At 30.2% G+C, this 21,315-nt stretch overlaps 1 protein-coding gene across 1 annotated transcript in view; it reads right to left on the bottom strand.

Moving 5' to 3' along the window:
* Positions 1-473: 473 nt before the first annotated feature.
* LOC145278255 (monocarboxylate transporter 9-like) overlaps positions 474-21,315 on the bottom strand; it is a 44,613-nt gene continuing 23,771 nt past the window's right edge. The window contains exons 5-8 of the mRNA XM_080130546.1: positions 14,831-15,017; positions 12,118-12,387; positions 7,567-7,692; positions 474-487 (exon numbers count right to left, since the gene is read on the bottom strand). Of these exons, the coding sequence (XP_079986672.1) occupies positions 474-487; positions 7,567-7,692; positions 12,118-12,387; positions 14,831-15,017 (597 nt within the window). The remainder of the gene's footprint in view (positions 488-7,566; positions 7,693-12,117; positions 12,388-14,830; positions 15,018-21,315) is intronic.

Below are 21,315 nucleotides of genomic sequence, written 5' to 3'. Positions count from 1 at the left end.
CATTCTACGTTGGTTACCTCGCACAGCTCACACGTAAACTCTACATCCTCTGGCCATTCTACTATTGGAACGTCCGTTGCTGCGCCACTGAACTCGGGGATGAGTTGGAGGCCAAACTGTCTTAGAGCCATGATTAGAATACGGCCGAAATAGCTTGTATCGGAAGTCTTTGTCTAACGCAAAGGAACAAAGCTTTTTGATTAAAACGGCAAGCAGAGGTTCGCTAGTCACAAGTTGAGTCGAGTAGAGTTCGTTGTTCACAACGCGAGATATACGTCGACCTTCTCTATTTGCATGTCTTAAATGCTTCCCTCCCTCCTCCTAGCGACTCGCCTTTTATAATGTTTTGAGCATATCCAATTTGCATATAGCACACGAGACTGCTCGAGATCTACGCGTGACCGGAAGCTTTAAAAGACATCTTGGACCTCTTCTTTTCTTTTTCTGTCTTTCAGTCTGCTCGTTTCTGTCTATCACATTTGTTTTACTAAAAAGTAAAAAAATAGAAACAAAAATAAAAATTTTTAAAAATTTGGAACATATGAAAGTCCCTCGTCGACCCTGCAATATATCTCTGGGGTTAATTTATGTGAGTCATTTGTAGAGAAAACACCACAAAAATTGTTTTTGTTTAGAAAAATCATCTCATGTTTGTAATCTTCAAAGAACTTATTTTGTATGTACATGTTCTACAGAAGTTTGACATTGTCGTTTTCCTGTACAACTTCTAGTTTATGCTCATATTACTTCTCTTTGTGGTCTAATTTATAAAGTTTGCATATGTTCCACTGTAGAAACTGTTCATCCTCATATTGATGTTGAACTAGCACAGACAATTCTGATATATGTGCTAATGCTTCATCCATTACACAATCTGCCCATCGTCGTCAATCAATTTCACTTGTCGTTATCTCGACATTTAGTATTCTTAAAGCATACACTGTGTTGTTTCTTTCCAGCTAACTTTTCCTCTCTTTCTCTCTCTCTCTCTCTCTCTCTCTCTCTCTCTCTCTCTTTCAACCTCTGACTCTTTTACTTCCACAGATCTTAGTATTTTTCCCTTTTCACTTCATGAAGAATAGTTTCATTACTTTCAGAAATAATATTTATTTAGACTGTTTCCTCTATATTTACCACATCTTCAGAACTTAGTAAGCCTCAGCCATCTTTTCTGGGTAGATACAATCGTTCTACATCTCTTTGCTTAGCAAATGCTCCATAAATTGTAAGCATTTTATGTGTTTTTGCGTCCAAATATTTTAACCCTTTAATTGCCATTGTTCTCAGGTCCACTCTGACCCGGAGTGGTAGTACCTGTTAGGGTCCCAACTATGGGTTAAATAGAATCCGACTTAAAAAAAAAAAATAAACTCCATTAAAAATCGTTCCTCAAAATAACTAGATTCGGCATTAAATTACCTGAAAAAGGTCGATGTGCCGTAAAACAAAAACAACCAACCAACCAAATATTTTAAGTCATCTACATACCAGTCAAGTATACCAACGATATATAGAATGATAGCTAGTGTTCTGGCATTGATAGCATATTGTATTCCGACTGTATATATATATATATATATATATATATATATATATATATATATATATATATATATATATATATATATATATATATATATATATATACGATTAAAGAATAACCTTTGATCTTGTATTGTACTGGACCGAGATTGTTTTTTTTCCATGTTCTTAATCTTATCTTCACACTGTTTAGCAAATTTATGTTGGAAGTTCAAGGCCATTTGAGTGGATGAGCTTGCCTCTTTTTATCACAAGAATGGCTCATTTGGTGATGCCAAATTCCATCCTCACTATACACAGATCGTATCAAGCTGGTTCTCATTCCTTCCAGAAACTTTAAGATAGGATTAATAGATGATTGAATGCAGTAAATTATTATTATTATTATTATTATTATTATTATTATTATTAGAAATAATAAGAATTATCCCATTCCTTTTTATCTTCTCGATTAATGAAACATAGATGAACACCCTTCTTTACACAACCCCATAAATAAGATTCTACTTTTTAAAGGATTAATCTAAACATCCTGATATTAACAACATTGGTAATTGAATAATTCTTTATAAATATTAATAAACTTATTTTGTTAAATTATAAAAAAAACATATATCAGGTTACTAAAAGTCTGTTAAGAAACATTCACTCATCATTTTAAAATTCGTGTACCATAAAAATGTAGCGTCAATTAAATGTTTCCATTATTAAACGAAAGAAATACAGCAAAAGCAATTCATTTTATTTTGGAAAATATTGAAAAATTTATATTTCTTTTAATTTTGAAAAAGTAATACTGTAAATGGGAGGAAAATAAGAAAATAGAATTCGATAATAAGCAGAAATACACGTCTAGCGGCATAAATCTTTGCCCTGTTTGTATACATTTTTTAAGCAGTAGGTTGAAACATTTTATGCTTACTCATCTGAGATGTCCCTGTCAACTGAGAATATTAGTTCTTTTCTGAATGACTAAAATGCAAGTGCCACAGTATCTCCTTATGCATGACTTACTCTGAGGTGAATGGCATACTTACTAAATTCCTTAAAAAATTGTTTCACTTCTTCAACTTTGCTATTATTATTATGCAACATGTTATAAAACTTTTGTTAGTCACTATGAAATTGTTATTCGTGTTACTTGCCACAAATTTGGAAAGCATATTAGTATCTTTCTTAATGACTCAAGTAGAAATGACACTAAATTATGTACTACCTTTAGACAAATGGGAGGGCTATATTAGAAAATATCTTACGTAAAAAAAAATCCTATCTTCACCATTATTTCATTCTGAATGCTACAAGTACTAGTGCTACAGCCTTATTTATAGCTTAATATCACACAACTGACACATTAACTAATACTTACCATTATTTCAAAACAGCGGGTGGATTTTAGGATATGTGATTTTATTCTTGTAGTTACATATATTATTCTACAAATGTTGGTTAGTAACAAATTTTAATATTCAGCTGTTATTATTCTTCTTGCTTACATATGAAAATACAACTGTATTACATGAACTATCCTTTATTGAGTTTACATGAAATATCCTTCTTTGATTTAGCGCATGCGTATTTACAGCGTGACTACTATGTTTAAACCTTATTGCGTTTTATTCGACGAATTTTCCTGTCTTCTGCGCGTAGATGATTCCACATGATAAAACAGCTCCCAGGAAAACAATCGCGAAATCAAAGTAGAAAACAACGGAGAACTGCTGTGTCGCCTCAGAGAGAACTCCTGGAATGATAAACATTAGATTAGTAAACAGCAGTAAGTGATTCGATACTTAAACTTTGAAATATCAGAAGGAAACCATTTTAAGCATGCTTCATAATTGATGGGTACTCTTTTATAAATTTCCAATAATATCTTCGAGAAAAAATTTATAAGAATTTAATAACAAAAATAAAAATAGAAGAAATAAGTATAGTTTTCAAGTCATAAAAAAGTAACGTGGTCGACAATATTTTAAAGTAACCTAAAGACTCCCTTTCCATTAATGAGGTGTAGATGATGGCGCAACGCTTTTCTCAAGATACCCTTAATAATCACTTTATAGTGCTGATTGTTTAGAGAGAGGACATCAAATACTATTTTTCTATGGCATGACCCGATAGATTATTAAACGTCTTTTCTTCAGCCCATTCAGGAACACCCAAATGGGTCTGTCATAATGCTTCTTACATATCCATTTACTTCAACAAACTATGAGTAGATGAGTTCACAGATGATCAACAGTACGAAAGTTGTTTCATAAATTCCATGGTTGTAATGAGAGCATTTCATATGGAGAATATTGAAGACAGCCATTCATTCTTGATAATGGGCACTTGAAAGAAATTGTTGAACAAAATTCAGAGAAATATGCACGGCGCTTCATGTAAGTAATTAAAATATATGCGACCATCTGGAGCAGATAGTTGCCATGTCTAGACATTGTGTTCGAAGATGTCAAAATAATATCAGATAAAAAAGTATCTTAATATTACTTAACTAGTACGTCTTACAATACTTAAAGCACAATATTTCGATAGAGCTCTTTCTAATAGATGGGTGTGGGCATGCAATGTAACTATTAGGTTGGCGCAAAAACAATGTCGTCTTTTGACTTGAACGTACAAAAGCGACATATTTTTGCACGAACCTAATAAGTGTAGCGAGACGAGATATCTGTCTATATTTATCCTACCCCCTCTCGCTTTCACGCACATCGGACACTATCTGTCTCTTTTTTGCGACTACTCGTCTCTTTGTAAATAAATCTTTATTAAAAACTAAACGTAGTGTCCGAGTGATTGTATTTACCGACACCGGCGTATAATGGTTTATTCACGCATTAGTTAGTGAAAATGAAACCTTAAAACAACTGATAATAAAATATATCTACTTTCTTTATTGCTACCAGTACAATGTAAACTAGTACTACCTGTCCCATGATAATCCATCGGCGACTAAACTAGCACCTCTACTAGTTATGTTTGTTTGTCCGATAAGTTATGTGTCTAGACACAGCAAGACAAAACAAGAATAATCAAAGGGCTGATCGGCTTCACGGAATCAAAAAGCAATCCACGCGGATTTAAGTTGAAATTCTACTACAGGTTCATTTTCCGAAGTATCATAATTCTCGCTTCGCCAAAATTTATTACTTATATTGATACTAGCAAGGAGATCCAACGCTGCCCTAGATTGAATGAGGATCAACCAATGTTTCACATTTCCATCATTTTTATTGTAATCAAAATAAGTGAAATCGCACATTCTTCAATCAAATCGATTGATTCCCTGCTCTTGTCGGAGACCCATTACAGTGCACCTGGAAAAAGCGTCACGTTCTTTCCTCGCAGTGAATTAATGTACAATGCAATTTAGTCTACATTGCCTTGTAGAGAACCTACAGTTAATTTTCTTAAATTATTTTTATATAATGAATTAGATGAAAGTTAAAAATTCAAAAGTCAAGGATAATGGTGCTAAAAAGAAAGATTTATCCCGAACACACCCCTGTCTTATAAAAATCCCATTGCTGATTATATATGCTCAACTCTTCTGCTTGCCTTGTAATAAAACTTCTCACATGCAATTATGATGTTAGGCTATATAAGAGTGTTAACATTAGTTCACAATAGACTGTGTTTAGACTGAATTTTCCGATTATGGATTTTCGATACTTATCGGGGCATTCCGATACAAAACCTTTTTAAGAACAATCCCAGACACATAAAGTATATTTGTGTGAACTTAAACATAATTGACCCAGCTGTTTCAGAGCCTATAGAAACTCTCTCTCTCTCTTTCTTGCTCACCGATACACACAAAATATATTTTATATTTAAATCGATTTGATGAAAACCGGTTTTCTTTTTTGTTGCAGACCATCTACTAGTTGGCAAGTTGTGTACAAAACCCAAGAGCGATAGGAGCCTTCTATCATGTCTGAAATTGCTACAATGTTCAACAAGCGAGATTGGAGGTGCAACGCTGTACAATTCATGCTCTCTACCGATCCAAGTTATGACAGCAGGACCATTGCCAGCACCCTCAAAATGCAAACCCGCATAACAGAGACGTGCTCAGGGGGATGAAAACAAAGTTTTCGGTCACGGTTATGGTCTTTGGTGTGGTTTCAAATGAGGACTACATCATGCTACCACACATCTTCGAAGTCGGCTTGAAAGTGAACACAAAAGTGTACCTGGATGTGTAGAGGAGTGTGGTGATCCCCTGGTGCAATCAGGTGGCCGCTGGTGGATCACGGGTGTGGCAACGGGATTCGACGCTGGCCCACACATTCAAAGAGACTCAGGCTTGTCTTTAAGGGGAGTGCCACGATTTTATATCCTTCTCTCACTGGCCTCCCTCCTACACCGACCTGAACCCACTGGACTACTTCGTTTAATCACACCAGACAGATTGTCACCCTCTGCCTAGTATTCGCCGAGCTTCCGCCGGCGATTGTGGAAAAGGCATGCTCCTAGCCCAGGACACGTATCGATGCGGTGATTGAGGATGAAGACTGCTGCAGTGAGTAGATGTCGACTCTATTACATAATCAAATGACATGAATTTAGTTTTTCAATATAAGTTTTAAAATAAAGCTGTAGTGTTGTTTTTTTAGGAAGACAATTTTATCGTTCCTCCCTGTAATTTCAAATACTTTCTTTTTGTACTATATTACTCAAAGTGGGCACCGTTTTTCTTACATTAGTGGTTTCCAAACATGTACGGTCCGGTAGTATAGTGCATAGTATGGAAGGTAGGCTTAAGAGAAATATTTATCTAAGAGAAGAGAGAATCCACAGGAAATAAACTGGCCTTTGAAATTATGTTTCATGCTGTGATTATGACTCATTTAGATTTTAGTAGAAATATCTGAAAGCTAATTAGATGCGCGAACAAAAAGATTAAACCGTGAAATTAGAGCTTCTATTTTTGGCAGATTTTTATATAGAATGGGGCGATTGTGTAAATAAGACGGACGTGTAAAACACGTTCTATGAAGGTGTTTTGAGAAAATTGAAAGAGAGATAGTAAAAAGGTGTTTGGATAGTATGGTTTAAGTAAAACATTAAAAATAAGAGGTGATCAAAAAGATGAAGTCGACGAAACTACGTGATTTCCAGACAGTTTTTTTTTTCCGGCCGACAAATGAAACAAGTGTAAGCGAAACGTTGTCGTTCTCGAAGCTCCAGTAAAAGTGAGAGCGGTTGTGTACAACATATAATAGCTAAACCCATAAACAAGTTTACAAATGAAATAACTAAGAAGAGGAATGTTTTGAAACAGTTCATATTCTCTTCTGGTGACCCGACAAAACTGGAAGCCGAAATGAAATACTTTACAAATGAAAACATCTTAAAAAACATGATTACATACAAGCCTACAAAATAAGCTGTTTCTTTCAAACAATATTTGCTGTTGTCTACTTGCTTAGTTGCGAGTTTCTGCTACTGTTCCGGTAGCAAATTTCATTTTGTAGAGACATGGCTAGTCCGTTAACTTTCAAAAATAGGCTGAATGCGGATTGAGAATAGACTAGCTGGAAAGACAGGGGACATTGGGAAAAACCAAATGAACTCATCACGCCAGCAACCAAAAGTTCGTATAATATACGCTACAGAAAATGTCCTCAATATCTACTCCAAAGAAGAGATTATAATGGATAAAAAAGAAACCACCTGAAAACGACTTAGAAATACCAAGGGATTACGATTAAAAAACAGCATACGAAATACCCATACGTCTGTGGCGGAAATTCAACTCCCCAAAAGGAACGAAGATTAACTGAAGCAAAATGGGATATGCTACTTATTCAATGACTTACATCCAGCGCTCTGTTATAACAAATAAAACGTCGAAAAAAAATGCCGAGACGTAACTCACAAAGCCAAGAATATATACAGCTCTTTAATCTAGCGGTAAACTAAAATACATTTTTTTAATTTATCATGAAAAAACTTGAATTAATCACAATATTTTATGTAAACAATAATGGATAATAAACATAGCATACATACCTTTTATTATGGGATATATCATATTTAAGCTTCCAATTAACAATGTTAAAATGCCATAAGCCGCCATTATGTTATCTTTTCCAAGAATTGCTGAAATCAATACAATCCGAAGTGATATCCCAAAGTCTGCAATATGACAAATATATTTTTCACTATAAGTTAAATAGTAAAATATACGTTTGCCAGCATTCAGCTGGCGATTTTAATTCTTAGGTCGACGGAAACTTGCACACATGAAAGCGAGTATGTGCTCTACTATCACCTCGACCTGCTGTGGTTTGGAGCGAATATGATATCACATGGATCAAAGAGAGGTGAGTCAATTCATTGGGAGGTTTCAACGTGGACATCACATGTAAATAAATGACTTAATATAAATGTCCTTCGTCGGTCGCAGAATGGAAGGCGATGTCAACAGCTTAATAAATATCCCTCTTAATATTCGAAAATATTCTTTGGTTGCTGTAAACTTTTAATTCCGGTTGCCTCGTGTATTTTATTTAAGTGTGATTACGCGTGAGTGTGTGTATGTGTGCGTGTGTGTGTGTGCGGTTGTGTCTCCCGAACAAGAAGAATTTTACACCAATTTTGTCCTTGTTTTGCCCATTTTTAGATATGATTGACGGTAGATTAATTAACTATAGTAAATAATTTAATACTTAGATTTTCAAGTATCGATTTAAGACGACGTGAATTTGGAATTTTAAAATAGTTGTATATAGTTAATATGTGACATAAATTTTATTGTACAATAATATATATATGTGTTTGTGTGTGTGTGTGTGTGTGTGTGTGTGTGTGTGTGTGTGTGTGTGTGTGTGTGTGTGTGGTGTCTGTGTGTATGTATGTGTGTGTGTGTGTGTATAAAGCATTTCTTTAATTTCGCACACAGGTTTATATAGTAGCCCAAGACGACGAGATATCTCACAATACATTTTTCTATTCATGTAGGTTCTTTCGAACTCGTGGATTTTTTTCTCGCTGACTGTTCTATTCTATCTATAACTTTGTTTTGTTTTTTAATATTAAGTTCAATAGGCATCTCCTGTCTTTGCATTTGTTACCTTTCGTTCCTTTTAGCTGCTGGAGAATCTTCTATATAAAAACAATAATCCGTTTAATTTGCATCTAAATATGTTGAAAGCTATATAACATGATAATGTTTTTGTAGTTGAAAATTGTCTAGATAATGTTTTCGAAGTGAGGATTAGAACACTAACAGATGCAAAATCGTATTTAGAATTGATCGATAATAGAAGATACCCACTTTCGTAGTTGCCAGTAGTACAACGTAAACTAATACCAGAAGTTCCCTGATCACTCTGTCAGCGACTAAACTGGCACATACGGTCCTTGGTTTGTCCGTCGAGGTGTGTGTTTGGACATCCAACATCACACTAAAACAGCTCTCAAATAGGGGATAAGCTCCATGAGATCTCACGGTCATCTAGACTGACGGAGCGTTGAAAGTGATCATTCATGTACTTTAGGCAAAATTATACCTTCGCTTTTCCCCCTTAATCCTCACACATTCACGATATATTTGACATAATGGACAGAAATGGTCTCCCAGCGTCCACTATTATTTTGAGTGAGCGGTGTATTTCCAATTTTTCTAATGGAATCTGGACAAGGTATTAGTTTTCAGTGGTGTCTCCGATTGCAATATTAGTGAACATTTTTGCTGCTTGTTTTTCATTAATGGTTCATATACACGTTTTATTTATTTATCCTTTCATTTTTATACTTTCAATTCTTCACATTTTATCATCATGAAAATTCCTGGAAACAAATCATCGTAACACAGTTCCTTAGCACTTATATTAATGATGTATCTGACAAAAATAATGAAATGTTCTTCCTAGCGCCCACTATTTAGCAGTGTGTTACCAATTTTTCTAATGGAATTTGGACAAGATATTAGTTTCCAGTGGTGCCTCCTATTGCCATATCAGTGAAAATATTTGCTGCTTGTTTTTATGGTTCATATACACAGTTTCTTTACACTTAGCATATATTCTTAGCACAAGATCTCTTTCACCGAGATGAGGGATCTACATTACACCTTTTAAGTGGTTCAAATCCATTCATTTAACACCAACGCTAACTCATTATTTTTGTATACAACTAGCATTAGATAACTAATTTGTGTCAATGACACTAACAGGATTTCAAGTTATTCTTACATGGCTTTTACACATGACTTTTAAAATCGTCATAAAATGCAGTTTTGAATTCGATAGGAAACATTTTGAGCCGCTGCGTTATTAGTTTGGGGCAGTAAGATATAAAGCTCCTCATTCAATCCTGGGCAAAAATCGGTTTCCTTGATAGTTTACTATAAAATTTTACATAAGGGGATTTTGTTTCTATAATTTGATTCTAGAACATGTTTCAGTTCCTTCTCTCTGATTGTCAACTGAGGCTAGATTTAACTGTGACCAATTAGAAAATAAAAGCAGACAGCTGCATAGTTCCTCTCCCTGTCGAGGGTGGTATAATAATTAGACTGCTATTACAGGGTTACTATGTATCAAATAAGAAGGGAGATAACTGTGTAGTTATTATTCTAAACATGATATAGATGAAGATGTATTTTCGACTTTGAGAAAAGGTAATTAAGGACGATTGTAATATTTTACTTAAATAATAAGTGCAAGGACATGTAGATGTCATTCAATATGATAGATATAATGTATAAAGTTTCAATTAACGTTGTTTAAATGCTATAAATCGGGGTCATTCGCTATATTCCTAGAATCCCTGCAACCAGTAGAATTTCTAAATTCCGAAAAGTCTTAATAGATTAATTATTTCTTCATAGCACTGGTATTATTTCAGTTTTTATTTTTAATATTGCTATTGTGTGTAGCGGTCGTTGTTTACACATTGGCTTCTAAAATCAAAATGTGTGAATTCTTTTTTTTATAAGGGGATTACCACTTATCAAGGTTCAAAGCCATTCGAGGATATGGTTATTGGATTACGGTAACCATCGGAACAACAGTTCAGTAATCGTTAATAGTGGGAATTTGGTATAATTTGATTATTTAAGGGAAAGACTCAACAGAAACTTTTTTACATTGGACTTGAAGACGACCATGTTTTAGTCAGCTGGAAAGCTGGCCAGCAAAACAGAGTTTCACTGGAAGGCAGTTCTAAGAAATACGCTTACTTCATGGAGTCCACGTTTAGATTGAGCCACAGATAGAGAATGGGCGAAATTGTTGATATTAGTTGTAGCTAGATGAGTGGTTTGTGAAAGTTTGGTAACATGGTGATCTAAGAATGTGGTTTCTTGAGGTTTCCATGTTGGAATATACAGATATGTGGAAGAAGTCGGCAGAGTTTTTTTTAATGTGGCAGAGAGGGAACGAAAAGGAGAAAAAGAAACGGAAAATTACTTTTGTAGACCATGAAAAAGTAAAGCCGTTACGCTAAGCAATAATATGGCATGAAGCTGCTGCATGATTAAAGATCGAGTTACCAAATGGCAATACAGCAACCCCAGTACTTTGCGCCTGTTGATAAGACGGCCTCTTTAGGGTTTAATCCAAGGTTCGAGTCCTTGATTCTTAGGCGGATAATGTCAACCCAGATAAAACGCTTACCTCCACTACCCTTATTAGTGACATGGCTACAAGGATAGAAAATAGGAAAAGAAAGTAAAAATATCTTAAGCGATTTCTCAGGATAATGACTGCCGATCTAGTATAAGCTTTTTCTTCCTCCCTTGTCCAAAATATCACTCATTATAAGGGAGGACTTAGAGACAATCGCGTCGTCTGCGCATACACTATCCTGAATAAAAACAAAATTATATTTTGAACTTTCTGAATTTATTTGAAATAGTCTTTTGGGGAGCCACCTAAATCTCTTAAAAGCTAGATTTAAAAAAACAATAAACTAGTGGAATCTATTTGATCCGGGTCTACGTATTGGTGTCACCAGGCGTCCCTCTGTTATGTGCTTATATTCGCAATATCTTCTTCATTCATACATTTGTTTACTATATGAAAATGTATTTCGGTTTCGCACATTCAATGATAAACCTAAAAATTAATTTCACTGAAAATAGTTTTTTGAATCCGGCTCATCCCAAAACAAATCTCATTATAAAATACTTAAAGTAAAAACCCAAAACTGGCGTTGAACACAACCCTAAAAACTAGTGACCGAAACCTTCACTAAATGTTTATTAGTTACTTGGTGATGTCAACCTAAATATGGAATGCTTCATTCACATACACAATTATTTTTAGGAAGCATTTTGATTTGCTCTTCCAAAACTTACTTTTACATTACCGATTTACAAAATAATCGATTAGTAGATTCAACGAAAGTATTCTGAAACAAACACTCCTGATTTATTCATTTTTCTACATTATAAAAACGAATATTAAGCACGACCATAAAGAGAAATGAATAAGAAACAACACAACATATATTCGACATCAAGGAAAAAAATAAAGGCACTCTACAATAATCGCTTATATATTTTTCGCTTCACTGTTCAGTGTAAAAAAATTGGCTGAGCCTGTTAATACTTACGATAACCGATGGACGTTATAACCGTACATAAAGCAAGTGTTTCGAAGCCTTGAGAGAAGGGAACGAATATAGAACCCAATGACATACAAGACATAGCCGCCAGCAGAAGATAGCTTGTTGGGATGTGTATAATGTCGGCCAGGAATCCAACCAAAAGTACACTTACGATGCCAATAGCACCATAAATTGCCATAATTAGTGCACTTTCTTCTCGACTCAATCCTAGACTCACAACGTAAATAGGGAGGTATATCTGCATAGAATTTCCAACTAAAGAGACAAAGAAAAATAAGAAAACAATAAATATATATTATTTTGTTACAGTTTATTTGTATGTACATAATATCTTAAATACCAATATGTAAGCATATACAACCGTTGTTAGTTTAATTCTATTTAATCTCAACATCTACACAGTAACCTAGTGTATGTAACTGTGTTGCATAATATATTTCGAGGTAAGAACTCTTTATCAAATCGTGATAATAATTATCTTTATAAACATGCTATAGGAATATCTGTCCCATGACCAGTAACATTTTTTCTTTGAACAGATAATTTTTGCAAAACTAAAGTCTGATATAGAAATTAATATACTACTTCCTCTATTAATGTACTATTGTACTATCGTTTACGGATTAGTTCTGGAGGCATAGGTAGTGCAGCATCTGTTATCTTGTCAATCCTTCCAGGTATTATTACCTCATTTATTGGGTAGTGCAGTAAATATTTGTTTGTCATTTAATCATCCGCACAAGCATGCCCTTTTCATCCGGGTTATCGTCTCCAGCATTGCATCCTCCTCTTTTTAGTCGGGTAATGTAGTAGCTGCGTCCATGGTATCATCCTTCCAGATATTACCTGCTCTTGGAGGTAGTGTTGTATCTGTTTGGTTTAAAAATAAAACATCCTGCCAGAAACTACATCTTCCTTTGTCTATACTGTAGTATATGCGTGTTTGTCATGAGGCAAAACTATCAGACATTACCATCTCATATGAGCGGGGATAGCGTATACCAACAAGAAATTTCCACAACCGTTGTTCATTAGCATACTCAAGAATTACGTTATATATACTGGCAAAATATGTCCAGAGAGAGAGAGACAGACAGACAGACAGACAGACAGACAGACAGAGAATATAATAATATGTTGATTTACAGGTTGCATTAGCAGTAACTAGGTGGTGACAATATTTTAGTGGAAACAAAACCATGCATTGTAATTTAATACGTTATGCATGATTAAATGTAAATTTACGTTCAGTTTTGTTTTCTATCATCCTGTATATAGTAAGATATGTGTTTATTATGTCTCTGTGAAGACTTGCTTTCAATTTTAAACGATATTCTCATGTCAAGTCTTAAAACCTTTTTACACAAACATTTTCACTGTTTTCCGGTAAAAAATATTATTGTCAATATTTATTGTCAGTTCTGATAGAATGAATATCGTTTCCGAAACGACGTACACTCAATTTTATTTTGTTTATTCATCCTTTTGAACCTGATTTATAATTTACAATTATTAATCTTTATACTAAATATATCTATCTATCTATCTATATATATATATATATATGTGTGTGTGTGTGTGTGTGTGTGTGTGTGTGTGTGTGTGTGTGTGTGTGTAATAGTTTGCACTGTATTATTTTAAATTTTAGATAGAGGTATTTCTTTCAGATGACTATATTCAATTTCTTTATATTCTCGAAATACACGAGTTTCTTAATGTCAACTAACTGTAGAAAACAAACAGAAAGTCTTAGAACCCACAAATTTACTATTGAAGCATGAAAATAGTGGCAGAATATGAGGACAATTATATTATATATAGTTTTCAATATGCATATTAAGGTTGGTTGGTTGTTTTTGTTTTACAGCACTTCAACCCTTTTAAGGTTATTTAATGCTGAATCCAGTTATTTTGAAGAAAAATTCTTAAATAGAATATATTTTTTAATAGGATATATATATTTTTTCAAGTCGGTTTCTATTTAACCCATAGTTGGAACCCTGACAGGTACTACCACTCTGGGTCAGAATGGATCTGGGAGCAATGGCAATTAAAGGGTGGATCGACACTCCCCAAAGCCCGCAAGCTGGGGCCTCACCATCGGATATAGTTTAAGGTCATATACAGGACCTCATATTTAGGAAAATATCACATGACCCAAAGACTTGAATAGTATTTTTTATTGCGTTACACATGAGTAAGGGAAAACGTTCTAATTTGGTATGTAAGTCCCAGCATTGTGAGACGTAAGCTGTAGGCTATCTATTAATCTCAAACATTTGATAAAGATTGGGTGAGGAAGTTTATAAGTCCAGATCAACCTTCTAAATTACTGCCAGAACATGAGGACAATTATTTTTTTTTGTTTATTTCATTGATGTCTTTATGTAGTTCAATACTTTTAATTCACCTCTCCTAAAGGACATTTTATTTTCTTATAATAATATTGTCGTGTATGTATAATAACATTATTATTATAAGGCTGCTAGTCGTCACTATTCATTCAAAATATGTGATTTCGTTTACATAACACAGGACCAGGGTTCACAATTAACATATCTTGTTCTATCATAACTAACGCGGCAACAGTTCTACTTAATAAAACGACATTATTATGAATGAGATATACATACTAATTAAATAACGATTACTAATTACTATTTATTATTAATTAAGAAACAGTTAAGTAATTACTTACCAGCATGTGTTGTGTAAATGGCCAACAATAAGTAAAAGTATTTATTTTTAAACATTGTTCCATTGCAGTAACTAGATTTTCGGTTGTAAAACTCACTCGGAATTATCTCTGAAGTAATTGATTGTCTCGCTTGCAATTTCTTAGGCAACGGCTCGATATCTTCACTGATGCTTCGATTGGAGTCATTCTAAAAATAATATTTTTTAATTCATAAAGTCATGAAGAAAAAGTTAAGTAAAACATAAATATATTTGGAAGTAGTAAAGTTAAAGAAAAAGTTAAGTAAAACATAAATAAATTTGGAAGTAGCAACGTTAAAGAGAAAGTTAAGTAATAAATAAATTTTGAAGTAGTAAAGTTAACGAGAAAGTTAAGTAAAACATAAATAAATTTGGAAGTAGTAAAGTTAAAGAGAAAGTTAAGTAAAACGTAAATAAATTTGGAAGTAGTAAAGTTAAAGAGAAAGTTAAGTAAAACAAATAAATTTGGAAGTAGTAAAGTTAACGAGAAAGTTAAGTAAAACGTAAATAAATTTGGAAGTAGTAAAGTTAAAGAGAAAGTTAAGTAAAACGTAAATAAATTTGGAAGTAGTAAAGTTAAAGAGAAAGTTAAGTAAAACAAATAAATTTGGAAGTAGTAAAGTTAACGAGAAAGTTAAGTAAAACGTAAATAAATTTGGAAGTAGTAAAGTTAAAGAGAAAGTTAAGTAAAACATAAATAAATTTGGAAGTAGTAAAGTTAACGAGAAAGTTAAGTAAAACGTAAATAAATTTGGAAGTAGTAAAGTTAAAGAGAAAGTTAAGTAAAACAAATAAATTTGGAAGTAGTAAAGTTAACGAGAAAGTTAAGTAAAACGTAAATAAATTTGGAGGTAGTAAAGTTAAAGAGAAAGTTAAGTAAAACAAATAAATTTGGAAGTAGTAAAGTTAACGAGAAAGTTAAGTAAAACATAAATAAATTTGGAAGTAGTAAAGTTAAAGAGAAAGTTAAGTAATACATAAATAAATTTGGAAGTGGTAAAGTTAAAGAGAAAGTTAAGTAAAACATAAATAAATTTTGAAGTGGTAAAGTAAAAGACAAAGTTTAGTAAAACATAAATAAATTTTGAAGTAGTAAAGTTAAGTAAAACATAAATAAATTTTGAAGTAGTAAAGTTAAAGAGAAAGTTAAGTAAAACATAAATAAATTTTGAAGTGGTAAAGTTAAAGACAAAGTTAAGTAAAACATAAATAAATTTTGAAGTAGTAAAGTTAAGTAAAACATAAATAAATTTTGAAGTAGTAAAGTTAAAGAGAAAGTTAAGTAAAACATAAATAAATTTTGAAGTAGTAAAGTTAAGTAAAACATAAATAAATTTGGAAGTAGTAAAGTTAAAGAGAAAGTTAAGTAAAACATAAATAAATTTTGAAGTAGTAAAGTTAAGTAAAACATAAATAAATTTGGAAGTGGTAACGTTAAAGAGAAAGTTAAGTAAAACATAAATAAATTTTGAAGTAGTAAAGTTAAAGAAAAAGTTAAGTAAAACAAATAAATTTGGAAGTAGTAAAGTTAAAGACAAAGTTAAGTAAAACATAAATAAATTTTGAAGTAGTAAAGTTAAGTAAAACATAAATAAATTTGGAAGTAGTAAAGTTAAGTAAAACATAAATAAATTTTGAAGTAGTAAAGTTAAGTAAAACATAAATAAATTTTGAAGTAGTAAAGTTAAAGACAAAGTTAAGTAAAACATAAATAAATTTTGAAGTAGTAAAGTTAAAGAGAAAGTTAAGTAAAACATAAATAAATTTTGAAGTAGTAAAGTTAAAGAGAAAGTTAAGTAAAACATAAATAAATTTGGAAGTGGTAACGTTAAAGAGAAAGTTAAGTAAAACATAAATAAATTTTGAAGTAGTAAAGTTAAAGACAAAGTTAAGTAAAACATAAATAAATTTTGAAGTAGTAAAGTTAAAGAGCAAGTTAAGTAAAACATAAATTAATTTTGAAGTAGTAAAGTTAAAGAGAAAGTCAAGTAAAACATAAATAAATTTGGAAGTGGTAACGTTAAAGAGAAAGTTAAGTAAAACATAAATAAATTTTGAAGTAGTAAAGTTAAAGAGAAAGTTAAGTAAAACATAAATAAATTTTGAAGTGGTAAAGTTAAAGAGAAAGTTAAGTAAAACATAAATAAATTTTGAAGTAGTAAAGTTAAAGAGAAAGTTAAGTAAAACATAAATAAATTTGGAAGTGGTAACGTTAAAGAGAAAGTTAAGTAAAACATAAATACATTTTGAAGTGGTAAAGTTAAAGAGAAAGTTAAGTAAAACATAAATAAATTTTGAAGTAGTACAGTTAAAGAGAAAGTTAAGTAAAACATAAATAAATTTTGCAGTGGTAAAGTTAAAGAGAAAGTTAAGTAAAACATAAATAAATTTTGAAGTAGTAAAGTTAAAGAGAAAGTTAAGTAAAACATAAATAAATTTTGAAGTGGTAAAGTTAAAGAGAAAGTTAAGTAAAACAAATAAATTTTGAAGTGGTAAAGTTAAAGACAAAGTTAAGTAAAACATAAATAAATTTTGAAGTAGTAAAGTTAAAGAGAAAGTTAAGTAAAACATAAATAAATTTGGAAGTGGTAAAGTTAAAGAGAAAGTTAAGTAAAACGTAAATAAATTTTGAAGTAGTAAAGTTAAAGAGAAAGTTAAGTAAAACATAAATAAATTTGGAAGTGGTAACGTTAAAGAGAAAGTTAAGTAAAACATAAATAAATTTTGAAGTAGTAAAGTTAAAGAGAAAGTTAAGTAAAACATAAATAAATTTGGAAGTGGTAACGTTAAAGAGAAAGTTAAGTAAAACATAAATAAATTTTGAAGTAGTAAAGTTAAAGAGAAAGTTAAGTAAAACATAAATAAATTTTGAAGTGGTAAAGTTAAAGAGAAAGTTAAGTAAAACATAAATAAATTTTGAAGTAGTACAGTTAAAGAGAAAGTTAAGTAAAACATAAATAAATTTGGAAGTGGTAACGTTAAAGAGAAAGTTAAGTAAAACATAAATAAATTTTGAAGTGGTAAAGTTAAAGAGAAAGTTAAGTAAAACATAAATAAATTTTGAAGTAGTAAAGTTAAAGAGAAAGTTAAGTAAAACATAAATAAATTTTGAAGTAGTAAAGTTTAAGAGAAAGTTAAGTAAAACATAAATAAATTTTGAAGTGGTAAAGTTAAAGAGAAAGTTAAGTAAAACATAAATAAATTTTGAAGTGGTAAAGTTAAAGAGAAAGTTAAGTAAAACATAAATAAATTTTGAAGTAGTAAAGTTAAAGAGAAAGTTAAGTAAAACATAAATAAATTTGGAAGTGGTAACGTTAAAGAGAAAGTTAAGTAAAACATAAATAAATTTTGAAGTAGTAAAGTTAAAGAGAAAGTTAAGTAAAACATAAATAAATTTGGAAGTGGTAACGTTAAAGAGAAAATATAGTAAAACATAAATAAATTTTGAAGTAGTAAAGTTAAAGACAAAGTTAAGTAAAACATAAATAAATTTTGAAGTAGTAAAGTTAAAGAGAAAGTTAAGTAAAACTTAAATAAATTTTTAAGTAGTGAAGTTAAGTAAAACATAAATAAATTTTGAAGTAGTAAAGTTAAAGACAAAGTTAAGTAAAACATAAATAAATTTTGAAGTAGTAAAGTTAAAGACAAAGTTAAGAAAAACATAAATAAATTTTGAAGTAGTAAAGTTAAAGAGAAAGTTAAGTAAAACATAAATAAATTTTGAAGTAGTAAAGTTAAAGAGAAAGTTAAGTAAAACATAAATAAATTTGGAAGTGGTAAAGTTAATGACAAAGTTAAGTAAAACATAAATAAATTTTGAAGTAGTAAAGTTAAAGACAAAGTTAAGTAAAACATAAATAAATTTTGTAGTAGTAAAGTTAAAGAGAAAGTTAAGTAAAACATAAATAAATTTTGAAGTAGTAAAGTTAAAGACAAAGTTAAGTAAAACATAAATAAATTTTGAAGTAGTAAAGTTAAAGAGAAAGTTAAGTAAAACATAAATAAATTTGGAAGTGGTAAAGTTAAAGACAAAGTTAAGTAAAACATAAATAAATTTTGAAGTAGTAAAGTTAAAGACAAAGTTAAGTAAAACATAAATAAATTTGGAAGTGGTAAAGTTAAAGACAAAGTTAAGTAAAACATAAATAAATTTTGAAGTAGTAAAGTTAAAGAGAAAGTTAAGTAAAACATAAATAAATTTTGAAGTAGTAAAGTTAAAGAGAAAGTTAAGTAAAACATAAATAAATTTTGAAGTAGTAAAGTTAAAGAGAAAGTTAAGTAAAACATAAATAAATTTTGAAGTAGTAAAGTTAAGTAAAACATAAATAAATTTGGAAGTAGTAAAGTTAAAGAGAAAGTTAAGTAAAACATAAATAAATTTTGAAGTAGTAAAGTTAAGTAAAACATAAATAAATTTGGAAGTGGTAACGTTAAAGAGAAAGTTAAGTAAAACATAAATAAATTTTGAAGTAGTAAAGTTAAAGAAAAAGTTAAGTAAAACAAATAAATTTGGAAGTAGTAAAGTTAAAGACAAAGTTAAGTAAAACATAAATAAATTTTGAAGTAGTAAAGTTAAGTAAAACATAAATAAATTTGGAAGTAGTAAAGTTAAGTAAAACATAAATAAATTTTGAAGTAGTAAAGTTAAGTAAAACATAAATAAATTTTGAAGTAGTAAAGTTAAAGACAAAGTTAAGTAAAACATAAATAAATTTTGAAGTAGTAAAGTTAAAGAGAAAGTTAAGTAAAACATAAATAAATTTTGAAGTAGTAAAGTTAAAGAGAAAGTTAAGTAAAACATAAATAAATTTGGAAGTGGTAACGTTAAAGAGAAAGTTAAGTAAAACATAAATAAATTTTGAAGTAGTAAAGTTAAAGACAAAGTTAAGTAAAACATAAATAAATTTTGAAGTAGTAAAGTTAAAGAGCAAGTTAAGTAAAACATAAATTAATTTTGAAGTAGTAAAGTTAAAGAGAAAGTCAAGTAAAACATAAATAAATTTGGAAGTGGTAACGTTAAAGAGAAAGTTAAGTAAAACATAAATAAATTTTGAAGTAGTAAAGTTAAAGAGAAAGTTAAGTAAAACATAAATAAATTTTGAAGTGGTAAAGTTAAAGAGAAAGTTAAGTAAAACATAAATAAATTTTGAAGTAGTAAAGTTAAAGAGAAAGTTAAGTAAAACATAAATAAATTTGGAAGTGGTAACGTTAAAGAGAAAGTTAAGTAAAACATAAATACATTTTGAAGTGGTAAAGTTAAAGAGAAAGTTAAGTAAAACATAAATAAATTTTGAAGTAGTACAGTTAAAGAGAAAGTTAAGTAAAACATAAATAAATTTTGCAGTGGTAAAGTTAAAGAGAAAGTTAAGTAAAACATAAATAAATTTTGAAGTAGTAAAGTTAAAGAGAAAGTTAAGTAAAACATAAATAAATTTTGAAGTGGTAAAGTTAAAGAGAAAGTTAAGTAAAACAAATAAATTTTGAAGTGGTAAAGTTAAAGACAAAGTTAAGTAAAACATAAATAAATTTTGAAGTAGTAAAGTTAAAGAGAAAGTTAAGTAAAACATAAATAAATTTGGAAGTGGTAAAGTTAAAGAGAAAGTTAAGTAAAACGTAAATAAATTTTGAAGTAGTAAAGTTAAAGAGAAAGTTAAGTAAAACATAAATAAATTTGGAAGTGGTAACGTTAAAGAGAAAGTTAAGTAAAACATAAATAAATTTTGAAGTAGTAAAGTTAAAGAGAAAGTTAAGTAAAACATAAATAAATTTGGAAGTGGTAACGTTAAAGAGAAAGTTAAGTAAAACATAAATAAATTTTGAAGTAGTAAAGTTAAAGAGAAAGTTAAGTAAAACATAAATAAATTTTGAAGTGGTAAAGTTAAAGAGAAAGTTAAGTAAAACATAAATAAATTTTGAAGTAGTACAGTTAAAGAGAAAGTTAAGTAAAACATAAATAAATTTGGAAGTGGTAACGTTAAAGAGAAAGTTAAGTAAAACATAAATAAATTTTGAAGTGGTAAAGTTAAAGAGAAAGTTAAGTAAAACATAAATAAATTTTGAAGTAGTAAAGTTAAAGAGAAAGTTAAGTAAAACATAAATAAATTTTGAAGTAGTAAAGTTTAAGAGAAAGTTAAGTAAAACATAAATAAATTTTGAAGTGGTAAAGTTAAAGAGAAAGTTAAGTAAAACATAAATAAATTTGGAAGTGGTAAAGTTAAAGAGAAAGTTAAGTAAAACATAAATAAATTTTGAAGTAGTAAAGTTAAAGAGAAAGTTAAGTAAAACATAAATAAATTTTGAAGTGGTAAAGTTAAAGAGAAAGTTAAGTAAAACATAAATAAATTTTGAAGTAGTAAAGTTAAAGAGAAAGTTAAGTAAAACATAAATAAATTTGGAAGTGGTAACGTTAAAGAGAAAATATAGTAAAACATAAATAAATTTTGAAGTAGTAAAGTTAAAGACAAA

Source organism: Euprymna scolopes, chromosome 6, assembly GCF_053919585.1.
Source record: "Euprymna scolopes isolate OS-2025 chromosome 6, ASM5391958v1, whole genome shotgun sequence".
NCBI classification, from domain to species: domain Eukaryota; kingdom Metazoa; phylum Mollusca; class Cephalopoda; order Sepiida; family Sepiolidae; genus Euprymna; species Euprymna scolopes.
The sequence above is the reverse complement of the archived record's forward strand: the minus strand, read 5'-3'. Positions and strand labels throughout refer to the sequence as shown.